Source organism: Phycomyces blakesleeanus (assembly GCF_001638985.1).
Source record: "Phycomyces blakesleeanus NRRL 1555(-) unplaced genomic scaffold PHYBLscaffold_12, whole genome shotgun sequence".
NCBI lineage: Eukaryota > Fungi > Mucoromycota > Mucoromycetes > Mucorales > Phycomycetaceae > Phycomyces > Phycomyces blakesleeanus.
Window position 1 is genome coordinate 1,020,410 of NW_017265145.1, and position 26,738 is coordinate 1,047,147.

Consider the following 26,738-nt stretch of genomic DNA (forward strand, 5'->3'; position numbering starts at 1 on the left):
CCTCTCTTACTGTTAAACTAGGTAAATAAAAAGCGAATAATTAAAGGTTAAAGAAACTATGTTTGAAAATTGCAATTAACCTTGACTTTCATTTCAACATACAAGACTTTTACACAGTCGACTTTAGATGCCCTATTAAAAAGTCGATCTCATTATTGGGTAGTAAATATAATCAACGATTACGGGTGTACTGATTAAAGCTTACACCGTGTGAATGTACTCTGATAACTTGTAACGTGTTTCTAGTAACAACCACTGATATTTTACACCCTATTATATAATGTTTATTGAGCTATAACAGTGTATACAGCTGTAATAACACTCTAAGATATTAATTCAACCTATAATATCAGATAAAAAAAACCAGTTGAAACCTTTTTTAATATGTAAATATATATATATATATCTACAAATCAATACATCATAATTCTAATAATGAGTACAAGATGTCTTGTTTGATAGCACTGATAAATATTTCCACCGCTTCCACAAAAAAGAAAGTATTCTTTAATACGTATAATGTAGGACTAGCATGTGAAATAATGTGAAGCTACTCATAATGAACTATATATTTTATCTTTGCTTACAAAGACATAAAAATAAATAAGCTGGGGTATACATGTACTAAATATCTTTAGAAAGCAATGTACAAAATATAGCTATAAACTTTATACTTCATTATAATCATAAAAAGGATGTCTTAAGGTGTTACAAGCACAGATACTCTTTCAAAGAGTATTATGAATGTACACTCCTCTTTATTATCAATATTCGTTATTTTATTAATTATTTTATTGATATATCCCTAACCTTCTCTAGTAAGAATTCATTGAAAAATATATTCTTAGATTTATTTTATACTAATAGTTTAGTGACCCCATATAGAAACACTTGTTCCTTCTATTATAAAAGAAAACAAGATTATACTACTGAATTAATCAAGCATCATGTTTTCATCAGCCCACAGCTTAAATGTTCGGTCAAAACCTGTGGATGCCAAGTATTTTCCATCTAAAGAAATACGTGTCAATAAAATATGAAAGTTGCAATTTCTGGGGACTTACCATTTGAGATATCTACTCCCATTACTTTGCCCTCATGTCCTTCCAAACTTTTGATCATTCTAAAGTCGTCTCCAGACCAGATCTTCACGCATCCATCATATCCCACGGTCGACAAGTAGAGACCTGCAATATCAGAAGACATACTTGTCCCCTTACTGAACTTCACATCCGATACAAGTGACTGATGTGCAGTAATTGTGTAGATGTTGCGTAATTTTCTAATATCCCAGATCTTTACAGTATTATCAGCACTGGCTGACGCAAGCTGATAACTAAAACAAGAGTATTCATAAGCAGTGTACCTTAACTTTAAACTAATGTGTTTTATATTTACCCATTTGGAGACCAATCAACACCAATGATATCTTTTACATGACCTTCCAATGTCATTGCAGACCTTCCTGTTCTTGTATCCCAGACACGGCCAATAGCATCCAAACCACTAGAAACAATCATTGGATTAAAATACTTATTTATACATAGATATATAAGTATATGACAAAGACATACCCGCTTGCTACAAGACTGCCATCACATTGAAATGCAATTGCGTATACTTCTTTGGAATGACCTTCCTGGAGCAAAAGCTCTTTTGTAGTTTCTACATCCCACAATCTCCAGGTTCCATCAAAACTTGCACTTCCCAAGTATCTACCAGAAGGGTGGAATGCAACACGTGCAACGCGTCTAGCATGACCTTTCAATGTAGCCAAAGGTGTTTCTCTGTGTTTTCAGACAAAGCAAATTAATAATTGTTAACTATTGCTTTTCAGTGCTGACCTACTTATCCAAGCTCCACAGATGAACCAATGAATCGGCACTTCCACTTGCAAGATTGACTGAGCTTTTACTTTGGCTAAGAGTTGCTTCAGGGTGGAATGCGACACCGCCAACTCGATCAGTGTGCCCTTTGAATGTCATGATAGGTTCACAATTTGGCACAGACCACAACTTGCACAGACCAGACCAAGCGCCGGTTACAAGCATTTTCGAATCCGGGCTGAATGCACACTGTGCAACTGGTCGTTCATCCACCATTTGTGAAGCCCAGTTTGTATAACCCTAAATACACGGTCCTTTTTTTTTGGTACGAAAACTCTCACAATTTTACAAAGCTGGAATATCGTACCTTGAGTTTAGCCTGGAGCTCTTTACGCCCTGTTCGCAATTGCACCAATGGGATATCCATTTCAACCTTTTGCTTTTCTATCCGTGCCTTTGCCCTAGAATAGATGAGAAGCCGAAAATGTTTTGCAGTTGATAAAAAAAAAGACATTTACCGGGGAAGAGAGTAAGAAGTGATCCACTTTCGTGCTTCCAAGAGTTCAATAGATCCTGGTGTAAAGAACTCCTCCATATTCTTTTTACATATATTAAAATTAGCATCGAAAGCATGTTTATATTCGCTATTTTTTGCTTTGGCAACCAGATTTACTATACCTCATCCTCACTGCCTTCACTATCAGATCCTGAATCGCTTCCAACATCTACACCTTGTTTTGACAGCAAATATCTCAAACGATCACGTCTGTCACCAGGCTATATAAAGATAATACCAATATATTAGATATGAAAACAGTATCCCAAAAAAAATCATACACTTGAATTCATTCACTTACACCTTCACCAAACAGACATTGTGGTTCATTAATCTCTCTTAGTCGTTGACGGACACGAACATCGTCTGTTGGGACAGCAAGTTGACGTGCACGCTTTCTACGTTCAAATTCCTCGAGAACTTCTCTGTCTGCTTCTCTTGCTCTAGCCGATGACTCTGACAGATCGTGATCTTGAGCCTCAGCTGAAAATCACAATTGCATTAGCCAAGTTTCGACAATCTCTATATCTGCAGGAATGCCCTACCGAGTGCATCGAGATCGATTCCACTGGAAGCTGTCGCTGTCTCGCTTACTTTCAATCGCTTTGCTTCAACTTCTTCTAAAGAGCCAAAATGTACACGTGGCTTTGCGAGTAGCTTTGAAAGAGTAGACTGATCGTTGTCTCCCATAATGTTAAGTATTGATGCAAGGGGAAAAATATAGTAATATTTAAGTTGGGGATGAAAACGCGGGCAAGACCACAAGAGAGACAACTGCTGTGACTCTTTCTTGATTTACTATTCTGGGTAATTTGCTAATCACGCTACTAATGCACTTTTTGGGAAATTTATTAGAGTAACTTTCAGCAACAAGTCATTTTCAACTGTTCCTTGTTCTTCCAAGATGACAGACCCTGCCCTAAGAAAGAGGCGCAATTATGATGAGAACTCACTACAAAATGGCTCTGGAATAAATGTCGATGATTACACAGATGACACTAAAAAAGTAGGATTTGCTTCTGTATAAATTGAAGAAAAAGAAAATCATGGACAGACACAAACTTACATGTTGTGGTCCTTGCAGGTTAATGTGTCGAACCTAAGCCCATCAAAATATTCGCATCTTATTGGCCTTAGCATAGTTACTATTGCTGGCTTCTTCGTTACTTTTTACAAGATCTGGTATCCAGCGGAAGTGGTGTAAGTTGGTCTAAACCACAACTATCTTACTACTTGTGCTCACCACTCAATAGGTTTGACGAGGTCCACTTTGGCAAATTTGCTGGATATTATCTTAGACGAACATACTTTTTTGATGTTCACCCTCCTCTTGCAAAAATGATGTTGGCTGCAGTTGGATATATGGTTGGATATGATGGTCATTTTGAATTCGATAATATTGGAGACAGTTATATCGAAAATAATGTACCATATATCGCTCTTCGTGCATTGCCTGCCTCCCTTAATGTTTTTTGTATCGCGCTCATGTACAGTATCATGAAAGAATCTGGGTATTCTGTATGCACTTGTTTTCTTACTGCCAGTTTGTACCTACTTGGTAAGTATTAGGTTACACTTTAATAATTGAATGATTCTAATTTAATTTTTGCACTCCCTGTATATTTATGAAAAGATAATGCAATCGTTGCTCAACACCGTCTGATTATGTTGGACAGCATGTTAATCTTCTTTATGCTGGCCACAGTGTACTCTTATATCCGATTCCGTAAAGTTAGACACCAGTATGTAGTTAACCCAAAGAGTCCAGATATATTATAGTCGTATTAATTTGTCTTTGGGAACGGTTATCTAGAGAATTTTCTGCTACATGGTGGGCTTGGCTTCTTGCAACTGGCGTCACAATGGCATTGACACTGAGGTAAACACATAGACACGGGGTATACTACATATTTTGTGCAGGTAATTTACAAACAGAGGTACATTACAGTGTCAAAATGGTCGGTCTTTTCCTTGTTGCTGCCATCGGTATTTGTGTAATTGTTGATTTGTGGGATTTGCTCGATATTAAACGTGGAATTTCCATCGTAAGGACCTTTCTATCTTTTAAATATATATATAAGGAGCTGAACTAAGTTTATGATAGGATCATTTTATAAAACACTTTTATGCAAGAGCACTTGGCTTGATTGCCGTCCCAGCTTTTATTTACATGTTCTGGTTTTATGTCCATTTTGCTATCCTGGTTGAATCTGGTCCCGGCGATACATTCATGAGCTCAGCATTTCAAGAGACTCTCAAGAATAGTGCAATTAAGATGAAGTCACTAGGTAAGATATTTCTTGTTAGCAGAATATCTAAAATAAATATGGGCTCACACACACTATAGATATTCATTATAACGATGATATTCGACTTATGCACAAGGATACCGAGAAATATCTTCATTCTCATGATTTGGAGTATCCTTTACGCTACGATGATGGACGAATTAGCAGTCAAGGTAAATGGATCATATTAAAGTACAAAAAAAAAGATATTGATTGATGTGGATATTAGGTCAACAAGTTACTGCCATCACTGTTCCTGACGATAACTCTTGGTGGCGAATCAAGCCTACAAAGGAAATATCGGAAGATGAACCTGTTCCTATCATCCACGGAGATATCGTCCAACTTGAGCATGTGGGCACAGAAACTATTCTTCTTACCCATGATGTTGCTTCTCCATTGATGTCAACAAACGAAGAAGTCACTACAGTAGACTTGGACGAGAGATACAATGAAACTCTCTTCCAGGTATTATTTGATGACCACAACAATGGCGATATCTGGCAAACATACATGAAGGCTGTCCGTTTGGTCCACATGGATACCAAGGTCGCTATCTGGACACATCCTAAAAATCTTCCAGACTGGGGCTTGGGTCATCAAGAAGTTAACGGAAATAAGAATTTGATGGATAAAAGTAACTACTGGGTGGCCACTGAGATTGATGGGTTGAATGGTATGTTCAAAAACAACAAGTACCATAATGATTATTTACCCATATATTATTTAAAGCAACTGAAATCAACTTGGAGAAGAAGAAGGAAATCAAAACAATACCTTTCATATTCAAGTTTGTTGAATTACTTGGACGTATGCTCAGTCATAATTCTGGTCTTACTAAGCCTCACCCTTATCAATCAAATGCTATTTCTTGGCCATTATTGTCGCGTGGAATTTCATACTGGTCAAAGGACGATACTAAGGAGCAGATCTACATGACTGGAAATGTTTTTGGCTGGTACCTCTCTATGGTTGGAACTATCATCTACACTGGTGCTATTATCATTGATACAATTTGCCGTAGAAGAGATGTTGCATGGATTGAAGAGCGTAGGTTAATGAAAAATACTTCGTTAACAAGTATTAATTATAAAAACATATATATGATTATGTTTTTTTAGCTCTTCGCCGCCGTTTAATTCAATCTGCTGGATTCTTTATACTCCTTTGGCTTCTTCATTATATCCCTTTCTTTGCTATGGGTCGTGCTCTTTTCCTTCATCATTATCTCCCAGCAGCAGCATGCAATTATTTATTGCTTGGAGCTGTATTCCAGTATCTTTTCATAACAAGCGTTGATTCCCCTACTTCTGACCTGAGACGTAACCAGAGTGCGTTGGAAGAAATTCACCCTGTCGGCCCAGCTCATGCACAAACATCTACTCAGGCACAACCGACCACAAAAACATACATTATCGCAACAATAATCTTGGCATTACAATTCGCATGTTTTGTATTCTTGTCGCCTCTTACATACGGTAGTCCTGGGCTCAGTATTGATGAGGTCCAAAGACGTAAAGTCTTCAGTGGATGGGATCTTCAGTTCGGTAAGTAATTTTCAGACCGAAATTTTAAGCTTTTACTGATCTACTTCTATCGATTGCTTTATATAGCCAAATAAAACGCATTCTTGGCCAATTTTGTATAGCAATTTAGCATGGGCTTTCCCAATCATTTTTTTAATAAAAATATTTTCAAATGATGTTTATTATCATATTGATGCATTCTCAAGAGGCTCCACTTAAAGCTGCCACACGCTGTACCAACTCTGTCATTCTATCATCAATAACCTTAATATTGCTATTGATAGATGCTTCATTGGCAGCTAAACTCTGGTTAAGCTGAAAAAAAATATAATGAATAATATGAAGGTTATAACCGCGCTATTATTTATCATACCGTATCGCATGTTGCACTGAGACTCTTAAGTTCTTGGGTCATCTGGCTTTGTTCATCTGAGATCACCTTAACAGAGCGTCCAAACGTAGATGCTTCAGTGTGCAATCCCTGGAGAGCTTTAAGGCGGGTCAACAGTGCAGGTGTCAGATTCAACAGAGGATCGATTTTCTCCATTGTGGCAAAGAGATGATTGACCTAATTATATATAGTTATAGTTATGCGGTTGAAATAGATCGCATCCAATCACCTTCTCCTCTGCCTCGTTCGATAGGCCTCCTGCTGCCTCTTTATTTTGGCCCTCGGCTGAAGTAGTGGCTGACTGTACCCCAGCGGTTGTTGATGTAGGGTGGAGACTAAAGTTGAGCGAACTTGTATTTTCTTTACGCCCAGACTTCAGTTCATTAAGTCGGTCAAGTTCGCTGTTGAGTACTTTGATTCTTCGAGCAACCATCTCAAGTTGTCTAGGCTGGGCGAGGATGGTGATCTGTTGCTCCAATTTGGCCATAGAGTTGATCAAGGTTGTAGAAGCAAGACCAGAAGGCTAATAGCACAAACCGTTAGTATATTTACTTTATGCATACCTATAATAATTTACCATATCTTCTGGACCCTGTCCAGCACTTGTACCAACGAGTTTTTCGATCTTTGCGATACGCTCATCAATCTCGGAGACTTGGCTTTGCTTTTGCATCTTGGCTGTTTCGGGGGTATAAAAGAGCTCGTATGTAACCAACTAATTTGAATTGATTAACACCAATTTATCAACTCATAATGTAAACACTCACGTCTCCCTTGTCGTTCTTCTCTACTATGACAGTATCTTCAGTCTCATTAGACTCTTTATTTTTCAATGGCAAGCTCTTGTAGGCCTCAAGTTGCTTGATGAGGTTTTTAGCTTCGTCAATACGTTTTCCGTATGTAGTTGGTCCATCCTCTGTCTCGGTATTTCCAAAGCTTTGATTGAGTCTAGTCAAATCAGATTGCAAATACGAAATTTGTGCTAAGAGGTCATCCTGTGTTGCTGTCTCTTTTGTTTCAGCAGGCGTATCCTCCTAGGGAATATTGAGGTTGAGATGCTGATCCAAATATACACAAAAAAACACACGTGTATATAAACTTATTTGAGGTTTTTTTTTGTAATTATATTAACCTTTTGCTTCTCTACTTGTTCATTCAATTCTTGGACTTCAAACACAAGGCGTCGATATTTCTGCAGTGAAGTTTCTTCTAAAGCTAGTTCTTTTGGCAAAAGTTCGTATTCGTCTGTTTCAAGAGCTGGTGGGCGGCGAATATAACTACGATACATTGCTTTTTTTCTTTGAGTCAACCTATCAGAAAAGTCTGTATTGATAGAATAGTTAATACTTGTTAACAATATGCTCGGGTAGGAATCCAACCTGTGTTATCCGTGATAACCACACTATTGGCGAATCTTGCACTTGCATCCTTGACTGACACGCGCGATCGCACTACATTTTCGTTTTCATAATCACTTGTCTGTAATTAACATGATAAAAGTCAATAATCTACATTCTGTATTTAAACTAACATATATGTATTTAATATACCTGATCATCAAATGACATTGCAGGAGCTTCCTCGGAAACATCTGGGGTCTCATAGACATCCGGTTGGTCGTCCTAGGATGATTATCCAATTAGATGCCAAGTTGAGTAATGCTTATTAGATGAAGGGTTTACAATATCTGGCAAGGTAGAGTATTTGGTGGACATCTTGAAAAATAAATCAACAATTTATTGAAGCTCTTTAAAGGATGTAAGAGACTTGTCGCTCTTTGGTTTAAAGCTACTGTTAACAAATTCACCCCCTCAAGTTCTCGTGGCTGAGTTTAACTAAAGTTGTACAATGTGCCCTGGATGAAGTTGCATTGCCCTACAAAATAAACGCTGTTGTCTTTGTCACTGTTTTCTTAGCAGCTATTTATATTCATTTCCAATTCTTTGATCTAACATTTGTAATATAAGGTTTCTGAGGGTGTATTTGCATAAAGAAACTTACTCTATTCTGCATTGAGTTCCCTGTAAACTTTTTATGGTAAAAAAAAAAAAAACTAACGGCGACAAGTTGATATCAAATTGAGAAACGTTCTCCTTCAAAATTACATACGTCCTGACTCTATAAAAGTTTGTAAGCAGATCCTTGCGAATTATATCAATAGAAATATACTTTATGTTCAACTTTTTTTCAAGAAAAAATAGTGGAAGGGATCAATTTTAAATTGATGTTATTCGTTGGAGTCCTCCTCTACTTTTGCTCAAACTTTTCTTTAATTGACTCTCCCACTTAGTATAAAGGAAGTGCTACATACATAAGCCAGCTTGTTTATTTTCTTCATTTCAAAATAACTTCCAATAAATTAAAATCAATTTAGTATTTTTTTTAGTAGAGATAATCGTCAAGCCATAAGCAAGTTTATTGCATTTCAGCAAGTAAATGTATAATAGGAATAGTTTATTATAAGTTATCCCAAGCTCTTTTAAAAGATGTTTTTCGTGTGTGCTTTTTAAGCTTGTTTTACTTTTAAATGTAGACCACATGTTTTGATTGTTGACGAGCAAATATTTAGTCTTTAGGATGTGCTTCATTTCGTGGTGGTTGTTAAGAGTACGCGCTGTCCCATCAGTTGGATTACTATATCGCGTATTGTTTCTTGCTCTACAATAACTTCTATTGAACCGACTGCATATGTTTGCTGATGTATCTGACTTTCTCTTTCACTCTTCAAGCCTTGTTCCAAGACCTTGTCTTGCAAAGTACCATAATATTCACCCCAAAGTTCTCTTGTACGCTACTACAATATCTTCTGTGGGACTTTAGCTGAGGAAAGAGATACTGGCAGAACTGATTTTGCTGCTGAGGATATTCCGAGCTTAAATATATGCAGATGTATTGCTGCAGCCTTGTAGTGGAGTAAAATCAAAGCTGGTGTTTGATAGTGACAACGGACAATGGTATATATGTAGAATTTTTTATTATTATTAACTAAATCATACCTTGTTTGTTTTACATCAACCCACCATGGTTTTTTGATAAGGATCGAGAGGAACTATCATAGTACGTCACACTCGAGGGAATACATATTCTTGCACTTCTATCAAATGGCTGATCTAATACAGTGCTATTTTCTCATGCCAAACAAAGTCACGATACAACTGAATTGGGAATGGCCCTTTAGGGACTCGAGGTTCGCTTGCAGTCAAAGCCAACATCTCACGTACTATTTAAAATTGAGGCCAAAGTTGTTTAACATTTATCTTTACATCATACAAAGTAACTTGATATCTTTCTGATTCTGTATTTTCTTGAAAAATTAATGATGCGGCCTTTGAAAAATGTACACCAGTGTCAATCAAGAGTTTTGACAGATATTTGAGTAACAGTGTACGGACCCACACTGGACATAGTACTTAATCAACAGCAATCATTGCTACGATACCAATGATGGTTCTCGTTTCTATGAGAAGCTAAAATACATGTATATCCACATATCACACCTACTATTGTGGCACCAATGCGAAAAATCGCTGTAATATTGTGAAGCCAACCGTAAAATTGAATACTACCATGGCTGATAAAAGGGCCCACTGTCCATGATTATACTAGCCAAATGTTAGCATATACACACACAGCCCTAAGAAATACTCGACGTACAGCGTAGAATCGACAAAGCTCCTGAAATTACAACCAAGCCACACGTCCCCATATTTTCATTTTCACGGTAAATTTTATCGAATAGCATGTGGGTCCATAATGCAACCAGTCTATTAGATAGTGTATCCATTGGCTCTAAAAATGTTTCCAAAGTGTGCTGTGAAGTGGGATGTGTGCTTCCTTTAGATCATACAAGGAAATTGTGCTCTTTCCGCCTCTCTGAGCACTCGAGATGTCTATTACATTTGCCAATTTGTTGATTTTTCCGCAACCTTGTTGGATGTTTTCCCGCCCCAGTTCCTGTTGTTCCAAGACTGCATGCTCGGGGTTTGTTAGTGTGCTTGGTTTTACAATTTTAGCCTTCGAAACCCACTCATGCGATGGAAATCGAGGTTAAAATATACATGGCCTTTTGCAAGTTGCCTTTTTTGCAATCAAGGCATCCATACATCTTTCAAGTTTGCTCAGGTCTTGGTCGAACTCAGCAAGGGAAAATAGAACAGAGCATATCAAGAAATGGCTTTCTTTGGGTGACTCAGAAGGGGTCTTTGCGTTCTCGTGGCTCATAATTCACTTTGCTGCTTTGATATAGGACATTGTGTGTTTCATTCTGAGGTTAGAATCAGAGTTGGATGAAACTGGTTCTTGAGTTGTGACAAAAATATTTGGAATACATTTATTTTTTTTCAAACTGCGTTCGATGTCTTGGAGTACTTTGCAGCAAATTATCAGATTGTTGCATTTCTTGTTGAACAGAAGCTTGAAGACAGGCTATGTACTTATATTCCAGACGATGGAGTTTTTGGTGGATGGGGGTGAGACGGTTCCTGTCGACTGTTTTTTTTTCTGGCTTATTTATTCAGTGATGTCCAAAGTATTGTGTGGTTGAATTGGTTGGTCAGAGTTGGGTGTCCTGATTGGTGAACCAAGTGTAGACTGTAGGCTGCGCATAACTCTGGACTCGCGAGCAAGCGCCAAGAAAAAGCCAAGAATAGCTCTTGAAAAGCTTTCGCTTGACTGAGCACAGTTTTTGTACCACACTGAGACATAATAGGAAAAAACTACTTCGTACTTTGCGTTGCTGCGTGCCTTTTTCATGACTTTAATTGTATTCTGGAGAGATTCATTCATCTGCATGAGGCGGGGTGCAGACCGACTGAGATCTGCAAATATTACTGTGAATGGATCTGTGTGATGGACGGTGTCGTGCACAAATTAGATCAAGTTGCGAACAGAAAAGAGAGCATCTTTAAAGGATGTTCTGTAATAAACCATAAGAAAAATTTTCTAACGTTTTGATTTATCAAAATAAGAAATTGGTACTAGTAATTACCCTAGAGTCCGTGCTGCTGTCTCTAGGCAGAGAAAAATATTTACGAGTATAGAGATCGACTTTCCGATAATGACTTGGTAGATTATAGAGATAATGGACATGGTGTTAAGTTGTTTATGGTAAAGTGTGCTTTAGGTCAAGGAAAAGAAGGGGACGGTGAATGCTTGTAAGGATGGCAAAAAGAGGAGTAAATTGGCTAAGCGTATATATGCAAGAACAAGTACACTGACAAAGACAAAGACCCCAGAAGCGTCAATGACGCCTGCTTCATTTGTATTTAGGCGTGAGTTTGATGGGAGGGATGCGTTGTAGAGTCTGCAGAGGTAAAACATTACTACGCGCCGCATCTCAGTTAGGATAACTACAAGAACAGGGAGAAGCGTATCACTGACTTGATTTCCTACGGTACTGCTCAAACAACAAAAAAACAGAACACTGATAATTACTAGACATGGTACTGACCTAAGGTGGAGGTTTACTTTTAGAGCTAATATGAGGATGGAGGCTATTCGATAGGAAATTACTCACTTGATTACCTTTTTCTAAGGTCATTCTTTAACCCTTCGGGTCAAAACGGTGTGTCCTAAGAAATATAATATATATTCAAGTAATACCTGTTTGTGCCCTAAATCATGACTTACTTGGGCATAAAATGATAATAGTTAATTACAGATACACTATATCAATAGTCAGCTATGCAGAGGTTTATAAGGAGTTGCTGTCATCAAAGTATGACGCAATATTGCTTGATAGCTTACTATTTACTGGCCTTCTTACGCGTATCATTTCTTCCTTTTTCTTTCGTCTAATTATATCACAAAATTTTGAAGGCACCAACTGGTAAGTAATCCCCATCCACTCTTTTTCGCAAAGAACGAAAGAAAATCTTTATAAATATTCTGTATCCTTAGGGACCAGATATCATTCTAATATGCGCTCTTCCTAGGGAGACGACATTTTAATTCTCCCGGAAAACAAATTGTCACTTTCATGCCGGCATAGAATACAAATAAATTGATACCCAAAATCATTTCGTTTTATTAATCCCTTTTTAACTTTTGCCTTGTTCTGCATTAATATAAATAAAATATAAATGGCCACCGATTATAATCTGCTGAGCCAAAATTTTCCAGACACGCCTTCAGGATTACACCACATAATCATTGACAGTAGGACGCTTCCCAGATGGAACACACGTCTTGAGAAGGAAACAGTGCTCCCGTACGACATGCTCTATATGCTAGAAAGCGTAATTTTGAATCGCTATTTTGATGAAATAAACTTGGACCTGGACTTTTATGTTGTTTGCTTGCTTTTTTGTATATATATATAATGATGCTCGGATTAATGTACTATAAAACCTGGGGATTACAACCAAAGACAGTTTGACTATTGTTGTTTTTGTTATATTGGTAGAGGTTAAGGAGTGTTTAACAAAGAGAACGCCCATTGGTAATAATAGTACTAGCTTAAATGTACAATTATCATTGTGTACATGAATCAATTTTTACAAAGAGCATAGGATAAATGGCTGTTTTTTGTATAACCATTTGTGTAATATATATATGTCTTTAGTGAATCTCAAAACCAATGATTACAATGCCATTATCTGACAACAATGACTTGGTCTACTTTTATGATTATTTTTCTGCTCTTTACTGATCAAAGCCATAGTTATGAAATATAAGATATAGATATGTATGTACCCAAACACAAAGAAGCTTGTGACCTGATGGTTGATTTTGCTTGGCGAACAAAGAGTATTTTTTTTCTTTTCTGTCTGGTAGTCGGAGAATGAGATTGGCAGGGAAGAAAAGGAACGGGCAGTCTGTTCCCGTCATTTTGTGTATATAAATATTAATATAATATAAAATAAAATCAAATAAAAAGAATTGACTAGAAAAGATTCGGGATTTTTTTTAAATACTCTTTCTTCTATTACTTTATTTCTTGTTCTGTTCTTACTGTATAATATCGTCTTTTACACACTACATACCTAAATACACAAAATGGGCTGCTTTGGTGAAATACGTTCTATGAACTTCTCTCTCTATGGCCAATGGTAAGCAATACAAAATAATTCTGCACTTGAACACTTAACTAACATAATATTCTGCAAATCCTTCGATAGGCTTGGTTTAGCATCTATTGCTTGTAAGAAGATATATCACAAATTAATAGTACACCCCGAGTTTTCTTCTAAACGTTTTGTTCTTTAGTGTTGATCGCACTGGGTATTGTCGACCTTACAAAACATGTCGTTTTCAGTATTGTGGGATGGTAATGATTACAGATATTCTCCATGTATTTATGCTGAATTCTCGGGATTTTCTTCTTGTTTGGTAGGGTCATTGCCTTTATTATTATCATGGTTGAGATTCCGCTATGCTTCAAGGTAAAGAGAGGAAGAGAGTGTGAGAGTGTGATGATAAACTAGATTTCTCTTGTGCTGATATTTTCTCTTTGTTAGATGTGTCCTACGAGCCCCAAGTTGTAAATATCTCTATATCTATGCACCCATATACATCAAAATGACTAAGTATCATCTCTTTATTCGTGATTTGCTCATACGTTTTGTAGTGATACCTTCGTTGCTTACTTTGAAAACTCTTACTTCCGTGCCGCCATGTACCTTGTGTAAGTAGTATACAAACAAGGTGGTGGGAGGGAGAATGGGGAGGAAGGAGGTTTAATATCAAACAAAGGAAAACTAAAAAAGAAAAAGAGCTAAGCACCGGATACTAAACGCTGTATGATATATGATATTTAAATAGGTTTGCTATCGTCATGTTCCTTTCAAATCTTCTACACGGTGCAACCCCTTTGATTGCCTGTGCTGTCTGCTTACTGTTAGCTGCTATCTCTTATGGTAAGTCCAGTATTAATATTGTTACCAGCTAGGTATGTTATTTTGTATTTTATCTCATCGTTATGCATTGTCACACAGGCGTTGCTGCTGTCATGGGTCAAGCTTTTGCCAGCTCAAGGTAAATGATTATCCACTGAAACAAGTGCAATAAGAGCTAACGCCTTTTTATCTGCTATTTTCTTCAAATTTATTTTACAGTCTTATTGGTGGAACTGGTGTTGACAACGTTGTTTAAAGAGATTTATCACACACAAAGAAGACAACATACAAACCGGACGCACGTACACGCGCACACGTACACATACACACCCATATATATATATATATTTTTTTTCAAGTTTAAATTTTTATCGTTTCAAGTTTCAAATTTTAATTTTCTTTCTTTTTTTATAATTGTAACATACAAAACGGATATTACCCACCTTACATACATATATATATATATATATTTATATATACGATCTAAAAGATACAAATACAACAGCAATAATACAAACAATATATACTTACATACAGTTTCTATCTTTCTGTCTTTCTGTCTTTACATACATGGAGAGTGGTATAAAACAATAAGAGGATTTTATAATAGACATTATATAAAATATCTAGAGATACGCTAAACTAAATATAGAATTTTATATGATCTTTTCTTTCGGAGCCGACTTTTCTATAACAGTTGGTGTAGGCAGACTGAAAAAATAATAATAATTCAAATCCATATTAAAGTGTTCAAAAAACCATCTCTTCTATCAAAAGCATAATATTATCAATTCAATTAGCAATGGAAGAAGACTAACTGACCATTCTAGAGTCTTGACCCTTTTTTTTTTGAAATTTTTAGTTTGTCCACACCAATTGAAACGACGTTCCCTTTAACATCGCTGATACAAAAAAATGCGATTTTTTAAACACGCTATTCCTTTCAAGGATAAATAGTCTCCGTCTAAATATTTTCTTATAGTTTCTCCAATGTTCCTAATAAAAATCACTATAGCAACACATACACACACACACAAAAATTTAGTGTGGACGAATAAGATCTGTTACCGATGATGCCATCCATTTTATGGGCAAAGAAGGCACAATTGAATTCTGGGACGAATGAATGGACTTCCATTGGAACAATAAACCGGCTTGCATGATTTCTCTTTCTCTTTTCTTACTATTTTTGCATTGAAAACAAAAGTAAAAAGGAAAAAGAAAAAGAAAAAGAAAGCATGGAAATGATAGAACGAAATGATCAGCACACAACCTTTTTATACACTGCTAGCCCAGAGTGACGTCAGTTAGAAACAGTCAACTAAGAGATCAGCAACATCTCACACCTTCAACATCCTTGCCAACCAATTCAGCAATAAGAAATGAACCAAGCTGCTGTCCCATCAACCTCGGTCCCTGGTGATTCCCAAGCAACCCTCCCAAACGGATCAGATGATTCGTCTTCTGATCCAGTAGTTGACGATGACCAAGACGACCAAGGCCTCCATGAGTATATTCCTCCATTCTTAGTCCGGTCCAAGTCTAAACAAGAGCGAGAAGAAGCTAGACAAGAAATGTCCGCCAAGAAAGACCAGAAATCAGAAGGACTCTATGCAATGTTCCATCGAGTCTATGAAAAATATTCTACCTCTGTATTACTAGAGAACACAGCCAGTGTAGCTAGAGATCATCTAGGTAAGAACTTGATCAAGACACATTAGTTAAACTTACATGTGCGCTTTACAGCCAATGAGAGAACGTTTCTGGCCTGGCTGCGTACATCACTATCCATGATTACTGTGGGTGTTGGTATGTGTTTTCGATAACCCAATTGCATGTATATATATATATTCAATTGTTAATTTTAATCATTTAATTCGATCTATATACACACAATCACAAAAGCCATCACACAGCTATATCACCTTCAACCAACCAATGGTAGCGACTTTTCACCCAATCCTGGACGTGCTTTGGGTGCTACATTTGTAGTATTTAGCATCCTTTTTCTGTATTTTGCCAACGCTCGTTACTTTCATTCACAGATCGCTATGACTAAAGGCCACTTCCCAGCTAGTCGGGGATCAGTCATCTTTGGTTCGACTTGTGTACTTGGTGTTTTGATTGCTATGTTTGTAGTTATCTTAACCCAACCTCACTAATCTTATTTTACTATATTTTATTTAATTTTACTCTATTTTTTTAAAGAAAAATACGGTTAGCTCTCCCCACATATACATTACATATACATATAGTAGTCCCATTAATTTATCTCATCAATACACATTTATAATATAACTTACTTCAATCAATACTTTATATACTTTGTAAATAGAGTGAGAGACAAAAGAAATGCTCTTTTTGGGCGGAGGTTTTCTTTATTGACAAATTTACTCAAAAGTCTCGGTTAACAGAAAATTGTAGGAAGTCTGTACTTTGGTGAGATGTGAAACAGGCATGCAATAAAAAACGAGCTGTTGAACCACATACTTTGAGGCAATATAATATGAGTCTCGTATATCATACATCTGTGTATGTCATATTTCGTATTCTTTTAAAAAAAATTGGCGACAAGAAAAAGAAGAATGATAATCAGCAACTAAAGTGGTTTACAGGCAAAAATACTAACAAAATATGTTCGAGCTTAATAATTGACTATAAAAGGCTTTCTTTTGAACGTAAACAAAAGGGATACACTTTCTATAATCAAAACTTAGGCAATTACAACACAGTAAGATACGTTATTTTTTCTTAATTTTTTTTTACCTTACTTATTACTATTCTGGCATAGTAGACTCCTTGGTCGATAATATGTATATATATTCACAGACTAATATCCTTGTTGAACAATTAACTTTCATAGAGAGTATTGGACATTACTTTAAGTGTATATTATTTAGATTTGGCTAGATAGAAGATTTTGAGTTTTTGGTACTTGACATGTAACATGTTTATGGATCTAGCTATCAATTTAATTGGTAACGTTGCGCAAGCTCAGGTGACAATTTAAATTAATTATCAAGTCTGTATACACTAGCTTCACCGATTATTCGCCATTGTATCCGGTAGTCAATATGGTGTGGGCGTGGTAATATTGTACAAGGGATTTATAAACAATACACATAAACACACAACACAACACAATCTCTAAAATATTTAATTCTTTTTTTTGTGTGCTTCTGTGTGTATAAAAAGGACAGGAATTATCAGATAAAATATCTATCATTTTTTCATACATATACATACATATTCATACATATACGCTTACATAACTTTCAATGTGTAATTCTTCAAGTCATGCTGTTTCCTTGCCTCCCAAAAATATTAACCCTGCAATTGATATCCCTCCACTGGATATGACTGGCGGACAATGGTAAGAAATGGTATTTTAATTCAACATAATATCTGATTGTTGCTCGATTCTAGTACATGGTGTGGAAAATACGGCCACAAAAACCCAGGGTGTCCACTACTTAAGTAGTTCGCTAAGGAAGAAAGAAAAAAAAAGAAAAAATGCCCAGACAGACAAAAAAATACACTTACGCGCTCTCACTCATTCACTCATTCATTAACTCGGTCGTTACTTCACTCATTTAATCACACCAAAAAATTACTATCACTATCACTATCATTATCACTATTTAACCAATCTTATTTATACTTGTATATAACCTATATCATTGCAATTGAACAAAAATAAAACAAAGCAAAAAGAAAAGAGAAGAAAGCAGTGTATCTTTAACTACCGTTTTGGTTAGAATGTCAAAAGAAGGAAACAAGGAAGGAAACAAGACACCAGTGCGGAAAATTTGTGTAAGGAACTAACAAAGGAAATATGCATGGGTAATACGAATCCCTTCTTTATCCATTCTCACAAACTCCACGCAGTCTAAATCAATGGATGATAAGACCGATAATCTCGATAATATTTGGTCTGTTTTTTTATATACTTGATCAATTACCAATAAAGCATTTGGTTCAAGTCAATTCAATTGAAATCAAATAAGATCAAATTCAATTCAATTCAATTCAAATCAATTCAATTCAATTCAATTTCATTCAATTCAATTCAATGTGTAATATTAATCTTTGTTTATCTTTACAAGAATAATCCAGCCTTTTAAACCAGAGATACATTCATTTTTATTGGAATATATTTAAATAATAGTAGCAACACAAACACAAGCACACACACTCCCACATTGAAAGAGAGAGAATCGTTTGGCGTACAATAGACAGTCAGCAGTTTGTTTGTGTCGCACTACATTGATTTTGGCGCAACTTCAAGCACGGACGTGTTTCCGAGCTGAATACTTGAAAAGTGGGCTTATTGTGAGATTTAAAATAACAAAAGAAGATTTATAATAAATAAGCTTCGTTTGATTGATCTGACTTTTGACACAAGAGTGCGAAGGGCAGTCTTTGCTATAAGCGGAAATAGTAGTTTATTTGACACCAACCTCTTTATATATATATATATTTGCTTGTATCATAATTGTGATATTGCGACTCAAAAGGCTAAGACTAGGTGCTAAAATACAATAGTCTCTAATGACGTACAAACATACACTAGTAATAATAGTAATAATATTATGTATAAATATAATCAATTTTATTCAAAATAAAAATAAAAATAAACATCTTCCCTCAAAACAAAGAGTACTCTTTATTTATTTATTTAAAATACGCTTTACTACTACAGCCCATAATATGAGCCACCTACCAGATCCCATTCCTCCTCGTGAACCATCAAGCTGTTCTCAGACAAGTACGATAAGTGATGCACCAGTATCGCCAATGCCAGTTGGTATCGAACGTATGGAAGCACTCAAGAATCTCGGAGCAACATTCGAAGAGGGGCACCGTAGAGTATCCAAAATAGCCACACCTACTGAAGAAGAGGTTATACCTAGCTTTGTGGACACTAAACAAGTACAGGTAATTTTGATATATATATATATATATATATATATGGTTTTTGTTTTATTCTGTTTAATTAATTATTGAAATTATGATTATGAATGGTTCTAGCAAATGGCCAATCTATCCAAGCATCCAGCTTTTTCTAGCGTCAATATCATTCCAGCTCATCCGCAATAACTGCTTTTTTATCATTACCCATTAAGAATTGTTTTTTTTAATAATTGATGATTAATATTCATATTCATGTAAATAAACGAACACATACACCTATATATATATATATATTGTATATTATGAAAAACTCTAAAGGATATCTATTCGTGATTCTCTGCACCCATAAGCAGTAGGAGTGATTTCGATCAAACATGAACGAGGGATGGAGATAGTTGGAATTTCCTATAAATTAATAATAATAATAATAATAAAATGCATGAGAAATAAGAATAAGAATTGGATACAATTTCCAAAAAAAAAAGAAATGGCTATTTACACTTTCTGGTCTGTCGAAAAGATAGGCATAAAGGCATCGAAGGACAGTATCGTGTGCAATAATCAAGACATCATTCTTTTCACGCTCTAATTCCATAATAACGGATTCCAAACGAATAGCCAAATCATGATATGACTATATAAGCATATATATATATATATGTGTGTGTGTGTATTGGTTAGAAATAAGGCAAGACCCTGACAAAAATTAATTATCACTTACCTCTGCACGGGGATAGCGATGGCTGTAGGGGTTGGCGCGTGCACTGATGACTTCTTCAGGGAACTTTTCTCTAATTTGTTCAGGAGTCAGACCATCCACTTCTCCGGGATTCATTTGATTGAGAACGGAATGCTGACGTACAGGGATACCGGCATTCACAAATGGAATGGCTGTTTGTCTTCCCTTTTTTCTAGCAGATGTCCAGACCTAACACATCCAAATTAAATCAAATTAAATCAAATTAAATCAAATTAAATTCGCTAGAAAACTTACCACCAATTGTCGTTCCTGATCTTCAGTACTACCTGAACCTGTCTGTTTTTGTTCACGATAAGAAACTACAAACTCCTCTAATTTTTGAGCATATTCAACACCCTCGGGAGATAATTCAGCATCGTCTTTAAATGAACTTGGGCTGACAGATCCTCCTGCCTAAAGTTAAGTAATAATAGTATATACATATTAGAAAACAAATTGGAATAATTCAATATATTCAATCTATCATTACTCAATTAATAAATAAATATAAAACTTGTTCTTACGCGGGCGAAATAAATGGTTCGTCTTCTATTGTGAAGGTTCATCAGAAAATAAACCACACGCGACTGTAGATATCCATGGACATTGTTGACAATCAATTGCTCTCCCACATTCATCAGCTTTACAAAAGGTAAAGTAAGATCCGCGATCGTTTCATAGTTTGCCATGTGTTGTTCGATACGGTTCTACAGACAATAAAAGCATTTAGGTTAGAGCCAGGTTCCAAAACGCACAAATATTTACCTTGTAATCAACGACTGCAGACTCAGGATCCCACCCAACATACTATGTTTTATAATAATTATAGTATAAATAAATATATACAAGATTATTCCAGATCTTACCGCTCATAATAAAATTGAACTTACATCTGGGGAAGATATCTTGACGCTCCGAATATTGGCCAGGACAATCTCGGGTTTGTTACATATAGATTCTAATACAAGAATGAGGACCGTTGTATATAATTCAAATGATTACCAATGAACAAAGGCTATAGGTAATGAAGATACACACATGTATACATATATAAAGTCAGTATATTAGATGATATTTTATGCTTGTACAAGAGTTACTTACATGTATATCATTAGCGACTAGCTTGTCGTGGATAGCTCTTCGTCGGTCTTCAGTAACATTGTTTCCGTCGTAGATGCTGACCTGTCCACCGCCTGTCTTAAGCCACTCAATCATATCATCCAAACATTCGTCGGCAATGTGTAATCTCTGTTCAAATGCTTCATGGTTTGCTAGTTTCAAGTGAATTTAGCATTTTGCCTTGAAAAGTAACAATATAAATAAGGAAGTCTTACTGGGATCAAAGTAATCATTTGGAACTGGGCCCATGCGTTCTCTGCGATAGTTTCCGACACTAAAAACTTTTGTTGATACACCTAACCATCGCATGTAACGACAGAGAGATCTAGAAAGATGCGTCTTTCCTCTTGCAGGCAAGCTATGATAATAATAAGGTATGTGGAAAGTATAGACCGAATGTTGTCTTTATTGCTCAGAAAATTTTGTCTGTGTATATATCTTGTAATCGCTATTGGTATTGGTATCTTATTACCCCACTGTAATAATCGCTACTGCTCCTGCGTGGAAAAGTCGACCGCTAGCAGTTTTGTAAAGTTGTGCAGCCATAATTCAATGTAACAAAAAGAAGAAGGAGAAGAAGAAAAAAGATAAGGTGAAAGAAAGAAGGGAAGAAAGGAAGAGAGATGAAAAGTAGAAGAGGGAGATAAATATATATATATATATATTATGAGTTGTATGTATGTATGTATGTCTATGTATATATTAGGCACATAAACACACACAAAAGCTCAAAAAATATATTTCACGCTTAAAAGACCCGCCAAGATATGAGAGAAATAGGAAGAAAAAAAAGAGACTCCGCGATAAGAGAGACAAAAGTTATAGACATCATATACTTATCGATCATATTGATGGTAGTTGAATGCGTCATTATTACTTTATAAAGTAAACACAGTCACGCATCTCCGAATTTTCGTGCCATACATACAGGAGTGTCACTGTAGGAAAAACCAAAAAAAAAGCTACAACTTCTGAAGAAACCTTTCAAATATTTGATAGTCAAAAAAACTCACAAGGCGCTTATATGGTCGCGGTCAACCGGTTTCCAGTCCCATTTTATAAACAGAATTTTTCATTCTTAAAATAAGCAACACATTAAAGTACAATACCAACCCAAGCGACGGGTTTTGCAATAAACTGTCACACCTTACTATAAACAGTAAAGAAAAGAAATTTATTTTTGACCGATAAAAACCGGTCGATCGCAACCAGGTGAACGCCTCGTGCATTTGTTAGGTCATTGCGAAGATTGCTCGGTTAGTGGTACCTAAAAAAGCTATATATTAATCGGTTTTAAGAAGATCTATCTACTACAATGTAAAATGATTCAGAATCCCATAAATCGTATTTGCTGAAAAGAAATACCAATAGATTAAAAGGTGATATGCTATTGGCTAAATAAAGTGTACGCTACCGGAGCTATAAATCTTGTCATCATCTATAGTGTGTAATGATGAGTAAAATATAACAACATAATTTGCTTTGGTACCTATATATCACTTGGTGTGGACAGACCAAATGTTCAGAAAAAGGGCAGAAAAAGGGTAAAATTAATTGAAACTTTTGTACAATAATATTTCTTACATTTTTGCTCTCTTTTTGCCCCTTTTTTTGAACTTTTAGTCTGTCCACACCAATCAAGTGTTTGAAAAGTACGAGCAGCTTGTTAAAGGCATTGTTGATTTGGGTTTTTGGTATGACTCGATATCACGGCGAGACATCTTGAATGTCAATGGTGCATCATCAACCTTAAATTGCCGTGCTGGTCCTCGAAAGCAAAGACGTAGCATGACATAATTTGATCGTATTCCCATATTGTATAATACAACTTCCAGTAAGTATTACCGAAATGAGATGATTTTTAAACAGATTGAACAATCTCTGAAATCACATTAATTAACCATTTAAATATGAGAGGATTTACGAGCTTTCCCTAATATAACAAGATTGGTATATAGTGATACTCGTGTTATAAATACATCCAAAGTGGACTCTTTTGTGCATAGTCTGTATAAAACACAATGGGAGCAGTACTTGTGCATTCAATCCACTTCACGTCTTTTCCGTCTCCTTTTCAAACTCCCATTTCTTTATTCCTTCTTATCTCTCTTAATTCTTTTTTTTCTTCTTTTGCTTTTTCTCTTTTAATCTCATTCCGATATATCTTCTTTAAAATGTCTATCTGCATTAGGCAAATTCAACTATACATTACGCCTCATTGACATTCTCAAAAACTATTCCGAGTCTTTCTTATAGACTTTATAGACAGAACCAACCTATACGATCAACCACAGTAATCAACACAATAATAAGAGCATACATATTATATTATATTATATTATATTATATTATATTATATTAATCTTCAGATTTATTTAACTAGATTAATTTTTCTTATAAATATGTGTCCTAATTACAACATTAACCTCTTCAATCAAGTAAAAAAAAGTTTAAACGCGTAATTTTTTATTAGAGTCAACAACAGTGTTAAAATTATTTTATTCATTTATTTATTAGATATATACATAAAGAAGCTATTTTATTTTATATGATTTCACTTAATGTTTTTTTACTAATGTAAAAAAATAAAAAGCATGACACCAAGTTCTTTGTCCCCGCATTACGCGGCTCAATCTCCCTCAGGACGTAAACCTGACTTGGTAGCGAAGGAGGTGTGGGAATGGTGTTAATCCGTGGCGTAAGACAACAACCGGGTTCATCCCAACCACCCTATCTCATCACTGAGAAGGGTCTGCGAACGTACCAGAGAAACCTACCACAAAGTAGCAGGGTCCAGCGTGTTCAACTACCAAGCAACACCGTCAGTTCCAAAGAGCTTCGAACAAGGATTTCATGAAGAGTCGGCAGTAAACTCCACTTCCTCCCCGTCCTCCACTCAATAAACTTTCATGATGCTAACTCGGCGGCAGCTTTTTTAAACATTGCTCGTCGCCATTGCTTCAGAAATAATACAATTAAATTCACAATTCACAATTCAGAACAATGTTGATCTGCGCCTCTAAGAATTAACTAAGAAGCTAGAGACGACGCACTTCCGCTTTTTCCTGCACAGAATGGAAAAAGAATGTCTCCCAATCACCCACAGGTAGCGCGTCAAACTCAACTACAGGCAATCAGGGGGTACCCGTCTCCAGAGTATAAAAAAAGCTAAAGAGAAGAAAACCGTGTCGGTTGAATGGGCTTTATTTTGATATACCCGCAATCTGCGATTAAAGTTTGGGACTGCGCTTTTTTTTTGCCAGGGATGCTCTTTGCCTCCCACGTCAGAGCAGTGATATAGCTGTTTATTCTTTTTTAGTGTGACTGTGTAAACGCTCTACAGCATAAATAGTAGCCAAAAAAAATTAAGCAAAAAATGAGCAAAATACCTTTGTAAACTAAAGTAAAGTAAAGAAGTATGGAATTAAAGAAGCAACAAGAGGAATGAAGGGTTTGGCCTTGATCGGTGTATCAATAATTTTAAAGACGGAGTACACGTTTTAATAACAGCGATTTGTAGGTTACTCTAAAGTGGTCTGTGCACTATGTTCAAGGACACAAGAGAAAATTCCTTTCTTTTTTGTACAAGTAGATACAAAAGGGACCCAGCCACTATTAGGAAATAAACCCGCGCATATTTTAAGACGATATAAATCAATAAATAAAATTCAGAATACATATATGATCTGGATCTTATCACAAAATACAATAAGGGACATAACTTTGAATTCCAAATTGAGTTGTATTAAAATGATGTTATACCAATAGTTGAAGGTATTATACTACGGGAAAAAACTCGGGATTTTCGAATTAGTGACTCTTTTTGGTCTATAATAATTAAAAATTCACCAAAAATTCAAAATGAAATAAGAAAGTCTCTGTTTTTTGAAGAAGTTGATAAAAAGCAAATTGACCACCGAAAATTAAATCTCCTGATAGACAAAAGTGCATTTTAACTACAGACTTTACATTTTTAGTAAGTGTTTATTGCAATTGATGGCTATTACAAGTCAGAAGTAAAGAGAAAGAAAATATCAAACTTTTATTACTTGAATAAAATATGTGAAGACAATTCAAAGACACGCTAAAAAATTAGAATAGGGAAGTGTATGTCATCATTGTAAAATTACTATATTGATATTTCATATCAAAGAGTAACCAATACATTTGTACAAAATATATGACGCTAATGACGACTTAGAAAATTTTTCTTTCTTGTTCTTTCTTTTGTTCATAACAAACCCTGACGCCGGATTTTTATTATTATCATGAATAATTAAGAAGATTCAGTAATTTATCTGCTTCAAGGTATGCGAGAAACACTTCGGGATATACAAGAAATGCTTATTATTTTGCAGAAGGGCCAAAAAGCACTCTAAAAGTAACAGGCATTCTACGACTGGAGATTTCTGAACTACCTAATGACATAAATGAATACACACTTGAGAAGCCCACCCCAGACTATGATGTAAGAAATAATAAAGCAAAGAAAAACATATAAGCTAATGTAAAGCAATATAGTTCTTTGATGTCCTAATCTCGAGATTAATGCTTGTATTAAAACTATAACTTTGAAACACGACTTTAAAATGATGAGTCATGTTCTTGGTTTAACTCAACAAGAAAAACAAAACAACTATTAACACGTTCACGTCTTATATGTAATGAAATGGCCGTCTATCTTTCTGTACAATCTTTAGAAATAAATCCAAATACGATGTCTATCTCAAGAAAACAAGGGCATAATGTGCGCCAAACATGTGTGTCTACTTAAACAAAGTTGCGTCGGCTTTACCACATGTCACAAAAACCGGATATTTGTTGCAAAAGTCTTTCAGTCATAGAAAAACCGCGTGAAGGAAAGAACTCGTAAGTTCATGTCAGGTAGGTATAATAAATTGTATACTTAATATGAAAACATGGAATTATTCAAATGATATTTAGCCAATACAATTAATGAATAAAGAATTGTCCTTTTTATAACAATTAATAAAAGTATTTTTAAATAAAAATCCTCTATGAAATGAAACTTTTTTACCCAATTAAAATTGTGAACAAATCAGAATATATATAAATGAGGGCCATTTGAGAGAATGTTTCTGTTGAAATGACCAATACCATTGAAGCATATACAATAATAGAATGTATTTTATCTAATTAAAATAATTATAAAAACCAAAATAATATTTTATTACCAATTTAAGAACTTCTTTTTTCATTCTTACCAATAGAAATCTTTTTATATTTTTTTTCCTACCAATGAAAATAAGGTTATAGCAGATGGATAAATATAGCGGGATATGAATAAAACCTAACATCAATAAGTCAACGGCGATTAAAATATATTACTTAAAAGGGAACTAGAGATTCCACTGCGATTCGCGAGAATCGCCAGCTCAATCCCAAGCTGAATCTCCAGCTGAATCCCCAGCGGAATCCCCACTTTTTTCCCCGTAGTGTTAAGATAATATCCCAAAGAAACAAGTGATTGCCATCAGATTCTTAGAGATGATGGTGTAGAACATAGCAAGTACTACCAAATTA

At 35.5% G+C, this 26,738-nt stretch overlaps 11 protein-coding genes across 11 annotated transcripts; 6 read left to right on the forward strand and 5 right to left on the reverse strand.

Annotated features, from left to right (window-relative positions):
- Positions 1 to 934: 934 nt before the first annotated feature.
- PHYBLDRAFT_155575 (hypothetical protein) lies at positions 935 to 3,072 on the reverse strand (the record flags this gene model as incomplete). Its single annotated transcript, XM_018433420.1, has 10 exons — positions 935 to 1,011; positions 1,065 to 1,336; positions 1,399 to 1,506; positions 1,575 to 1,787; positions 1,849 to 2,126; positions 2,194 to 2,287; positions 2,345 to 2,424; positions 2,505 to 2,603; positions 2,684 to 2,865; positions 2,928 to 3,072. The coding sequence occupies 10 exons, from the start codon at positions 3,070 to 3,072 to the stop codon at positions 935 to 937; spliced, it is 1,548 nt and encodes a 515-aa protein (XP_018291014.1).
- A 183-nt stretch (positions 3,073 to 3,255) lies between these two features.
- On the forward strand, positions 3,256 to 6,385 carry PHYBLDRAFT_134099 (glycosyltransferase family 39 protein). The gene is made up of 12 exons (XM_018429617.1): positions 3,256 to 3,388; positions 3,467 to 3,582; positions 3,636 to 3,940; positions 4,016 to 4,124; positions 4,196 to 4,261; positions 4,331 to 4,427; positions 4,487 to 4,670; positions 4,730 to 4,843; positions 4,900 to 5,346; positions 5,403 to 5,720; positions 5,792 to 6,217; positions 6,284 to 6,385. Exons 1-12 carry the CDS (start codon positions 3,287 to 3,289, stop codon positions 6,289 to 6,291), a joined length of 2,292 nt encoding a protein of 763 aa, XP_018291015.1. The 5' UTR covers positions 3,256 to 3,286; the 3' UTR covers positions 6,292 to 6,385.
- Positions 6,356 to 8,357, reverse strand: PHYBLDRAFT_187262 (hypothetical protein). Its single transcript, XM_018439357.1, has 9 exons — positions 8,270 to 8,357; positions 8,138 to 8,209; positions 7,967 to 8,066; positions 7,720 to 7,910; positions 7,355 to 7,621; positions 7,165 to 7,302; positions 6,817 to 7,110; positions 6,570 to 6,764; positions 6,356 to 6,511 (listed from the first exon to the last, which is right to left on the reverse strand). Exons 1-9 carry the CDS (start codon positions 8,300 to 8,302, stop codon positions 6,398 to 6,400), a joined length of 1,404 nt encoding a protein of 467 aa, XP_018291016.1. The 5' UTR covers positions 8,303 to 8,357; the 3' UTR covers positions 6,356 to 6,397.
- Positions 8,358 to 10,376: 2,019 nt separating this feature from the next.
- PHYBLDRAFT_146291 (hypothetical protein) lies at positions 10,377 to 10,808 on the reverse strand (the record flags this gene model as incomplete). The annotated part of the gene is made up of 2 exons (XM_018431618.1): positions 10,377 to 10,555; positions 10,646 to 10,808. The coding sequence occupies 2 exons, from the start codon at positions 10,806 to 10,808 to the stop codon at positions 10,377 to 10,379; spliced, it is 342 nt and encodes a 113-aa protein (XP_018291017.1).
- A 288-nt stretch (positions 10,809 to 11,096) lies between these two features.
- On the reverse strand, positions 11,097 to 11,675 carry PHYBLDRAFT_65092 (hypothetical protein; the record flags this gene model as incomplete). The annotated part of the gene is made up of 2 exons (XM_018441396.1): positions 11,097 to 11,397; positions 11,575 to 11,675. The coding sequence occupies 2 exons, from the start codon at positions 11,673 to 11,675 to the stop codon at positions 11,097 to 11,099; spliced, it is 402 nt and encodes a 133-aa protein (XP_018291018.1).
- A 1,908-nt stretch (positions 11,676 to 13,583) lies between these two features.
- On the forward strand, positions 13,584 to 14,678 carry PHYBLDRAFT_146293 (hypothetical protein; the record flags this gene model as incomplete). The annotated part of the gene is made up of 9 exons (XM_018431619.1): positions 13,584 to 13,636; positions 13,706 to 13,728; positions 13,794 to 13,854; positions 13,921 to 13,969; positions 14,045 to 14,067; positions 14,155 to 14,211; positions 14,349 to 14,443; positions 14,522 to 14,561; positions 14,642 to 14,678. 9 exons carry the CDS (start codon positions 13,584 to 13,586, stop codon positions 14,676 to 14,678), a joined length of 438 nt encoding a protein of 145 aa, XP_018291019.1.
- A 1,126-nt stretch (positions 14,679 to 15,804) lies between these two features.
- PHYBLDRAFT_146294 (hypothetical protein) lies at positions 15,805 to 16,584 on the forward strand (the record flags this gene model as incomplete). Its single annotated transcript, XM_018431620.1, has 3 exons — positions 15,805 to 16,117; positions 16,169 to 16,231; positions 16,328 to 16,584. 3 exons carry the CDS (start codon positions 15,805 to 15,807, stop codon positions 16,582 to 16,584), a joined length of 633 nt encoding a protein of 210 aa, XP_018291020.1.
- Positions 16,585 to 17,700: 1,116 nt separating this feature from the next.
- PHYBLDRAFT_146295 (hypothetical protein) lies at positions 17,701 to 17,903 on the forward strand (the record flags this gene model as incomplete). The annotated part of the gene is made up of 2 exons (XM_018431621.1): positions 17,701 to 17,795; positions 17,849 to 17,903. 2 exons carry the CDS (start codon positions 17,701 to 17,703, stop codon positions 17,901 to 17,903), a joined length of 150 nt encoding a protein of 49 aa, XP_018291021.1.
- Positions 17,904 to 19,132: 1,229 nt separating this feature from the next.
- Positions 19,133 to 19,522, forward strand: PHYBLDRAFT_146296 (hypothetical protein; the record flags this gene model as incomplete). The annotated part of the gene is made up of 2 exons (XM_018431622.1): positions 19,133 to 19,360; positions 19,454 to 19,522. 2 exons carry the CDS (start codon positions 19,133 to 19,135, stop codon positions 19,520 to 19,522), a joined length of 297 nt encoding a protein of 98 aa, XP_018291022.1.
- Positions 19,523 to 19,532: 10 nt separating this feature from the next.
- Positions 19,533 to 21,786, reverse strand: PHYBLDRAFT_177667 (hypothetical protein). The gene is made up of 11 exons (XM_018437913.1): positions 21,667 to 21,786; positions 21,410 to 21,552; positions 21,177 to 21,346; positions 21,078 to 21,090; positions 20,966 to 21,033; positions 20,841 to 20,882; positions 20,600 to 20,782; positions 20,331 to 20,489; positions 20,058 to 20,264; positions 19,836 to 19,970; positions 19,533 to 19,741 (listed from the first exon to the last, which is right to left on the reverse strand). The coding sequence occupies exons 1-11, from the start codon at positions 21,738 to 21,740 to the stop codon at positions 19,649 to 19,651; spliced, it is 1,287 nt and encodes a 428-aa protein (XP_018291023.1). The 5' UTR covers positions 21,741 to 21,786; the 3' UTR covers positions 19,533 to 19,648.
- A 2,002-nt stretch (positions 21,787 to 23,788) lies between these two features.
- Positions 23,789 to 24,097, forward strand: PHYBLDRAFT_146298 (hypothetical protein; the record flags this gene model as incomplete). The annotated part of the gene is made up of 2 exons (XM_018431623.1): positions 23,789 to 23,840; positions 23,898 to 24,097. 2 exons carry the CDS (start codon positions 23,789 to 23,791, stop codon positions 24,095 to 24,097), a joined length of 252 nt encoding a protein of 83 aa, XP_018291024.1.
- Between the last annotated feature and the right edge of the window lie 2,641 nt (positions 24,098 to 26,738).

Excerpts from the sequence above, each read along its gene's own strand:
- PHYBLDRAFT_134099 (XM_018429617.1), top strand. The coding sequence starts at position 3,287 with ATGACAGACCCTGCCCTAAGAAAGAGGCGCAATTATGATGAGAACTCA. Across the intron at positions 3,941-4,015 it reads TGCCAGTTTGTACCTACTTG|ATAATGCAATCGTTGCTCAA; the intron begins GTAAGTATTAGG and ends ATTTATGAAAAG. Across the intron at positions 4,125-4,195 it reads TTCCGTAAAGTTAGACACCA|AGAATTTTCTGCTACATGGT; the intron begins GTATGTAGTTAA and ends ACGGTTATCTAG.
- PHYBLDRAFT_177667 (XM_018437913.1), bottom strand. The coding sequence starts at position 21,740 with ATGGCTGCACAACTTTACAAAACTGCTAGCGGTCGACTTTTCCACGCA. Across the intron at positions 20,783-20,840 it reads CTGCAGTCGTTGATTACAAG|AACCGTATCGAACAACACAT; the intron begins GTAAATATTTGT and ends TATTGTCTGTAG. Across the intron at positions 20,490-20,599 it reads GAACCATTTATTTCGCCCGC|GCAGGAGGATCTGTCAGCCC; the intron begins GTAAGAACAAGT and ends ACTTAACTTTAG.
- PHYBLDRAFT_187262 (XM_018439357.1), bottom strand. The coding sequence starts at position 8,302 with ATGTCCACCAAATACTCTACCTTGCCAGATATT. Across the intron at positions 8,067-8,137 it reads CAATGTCATTTGATGATCAG|ACAAGTGATTATGAAAACGA; the intron begins GTATATTAAATA and ends TGTTAATTACAG. Across the intron at positions 7,622-7,719 it reads AACAAGTAGAGAAGCAAAAG|GAGGATACGCCTGCTGAAAC; the intron begins GTTAATATAATT and ends AATATTCCCTAG.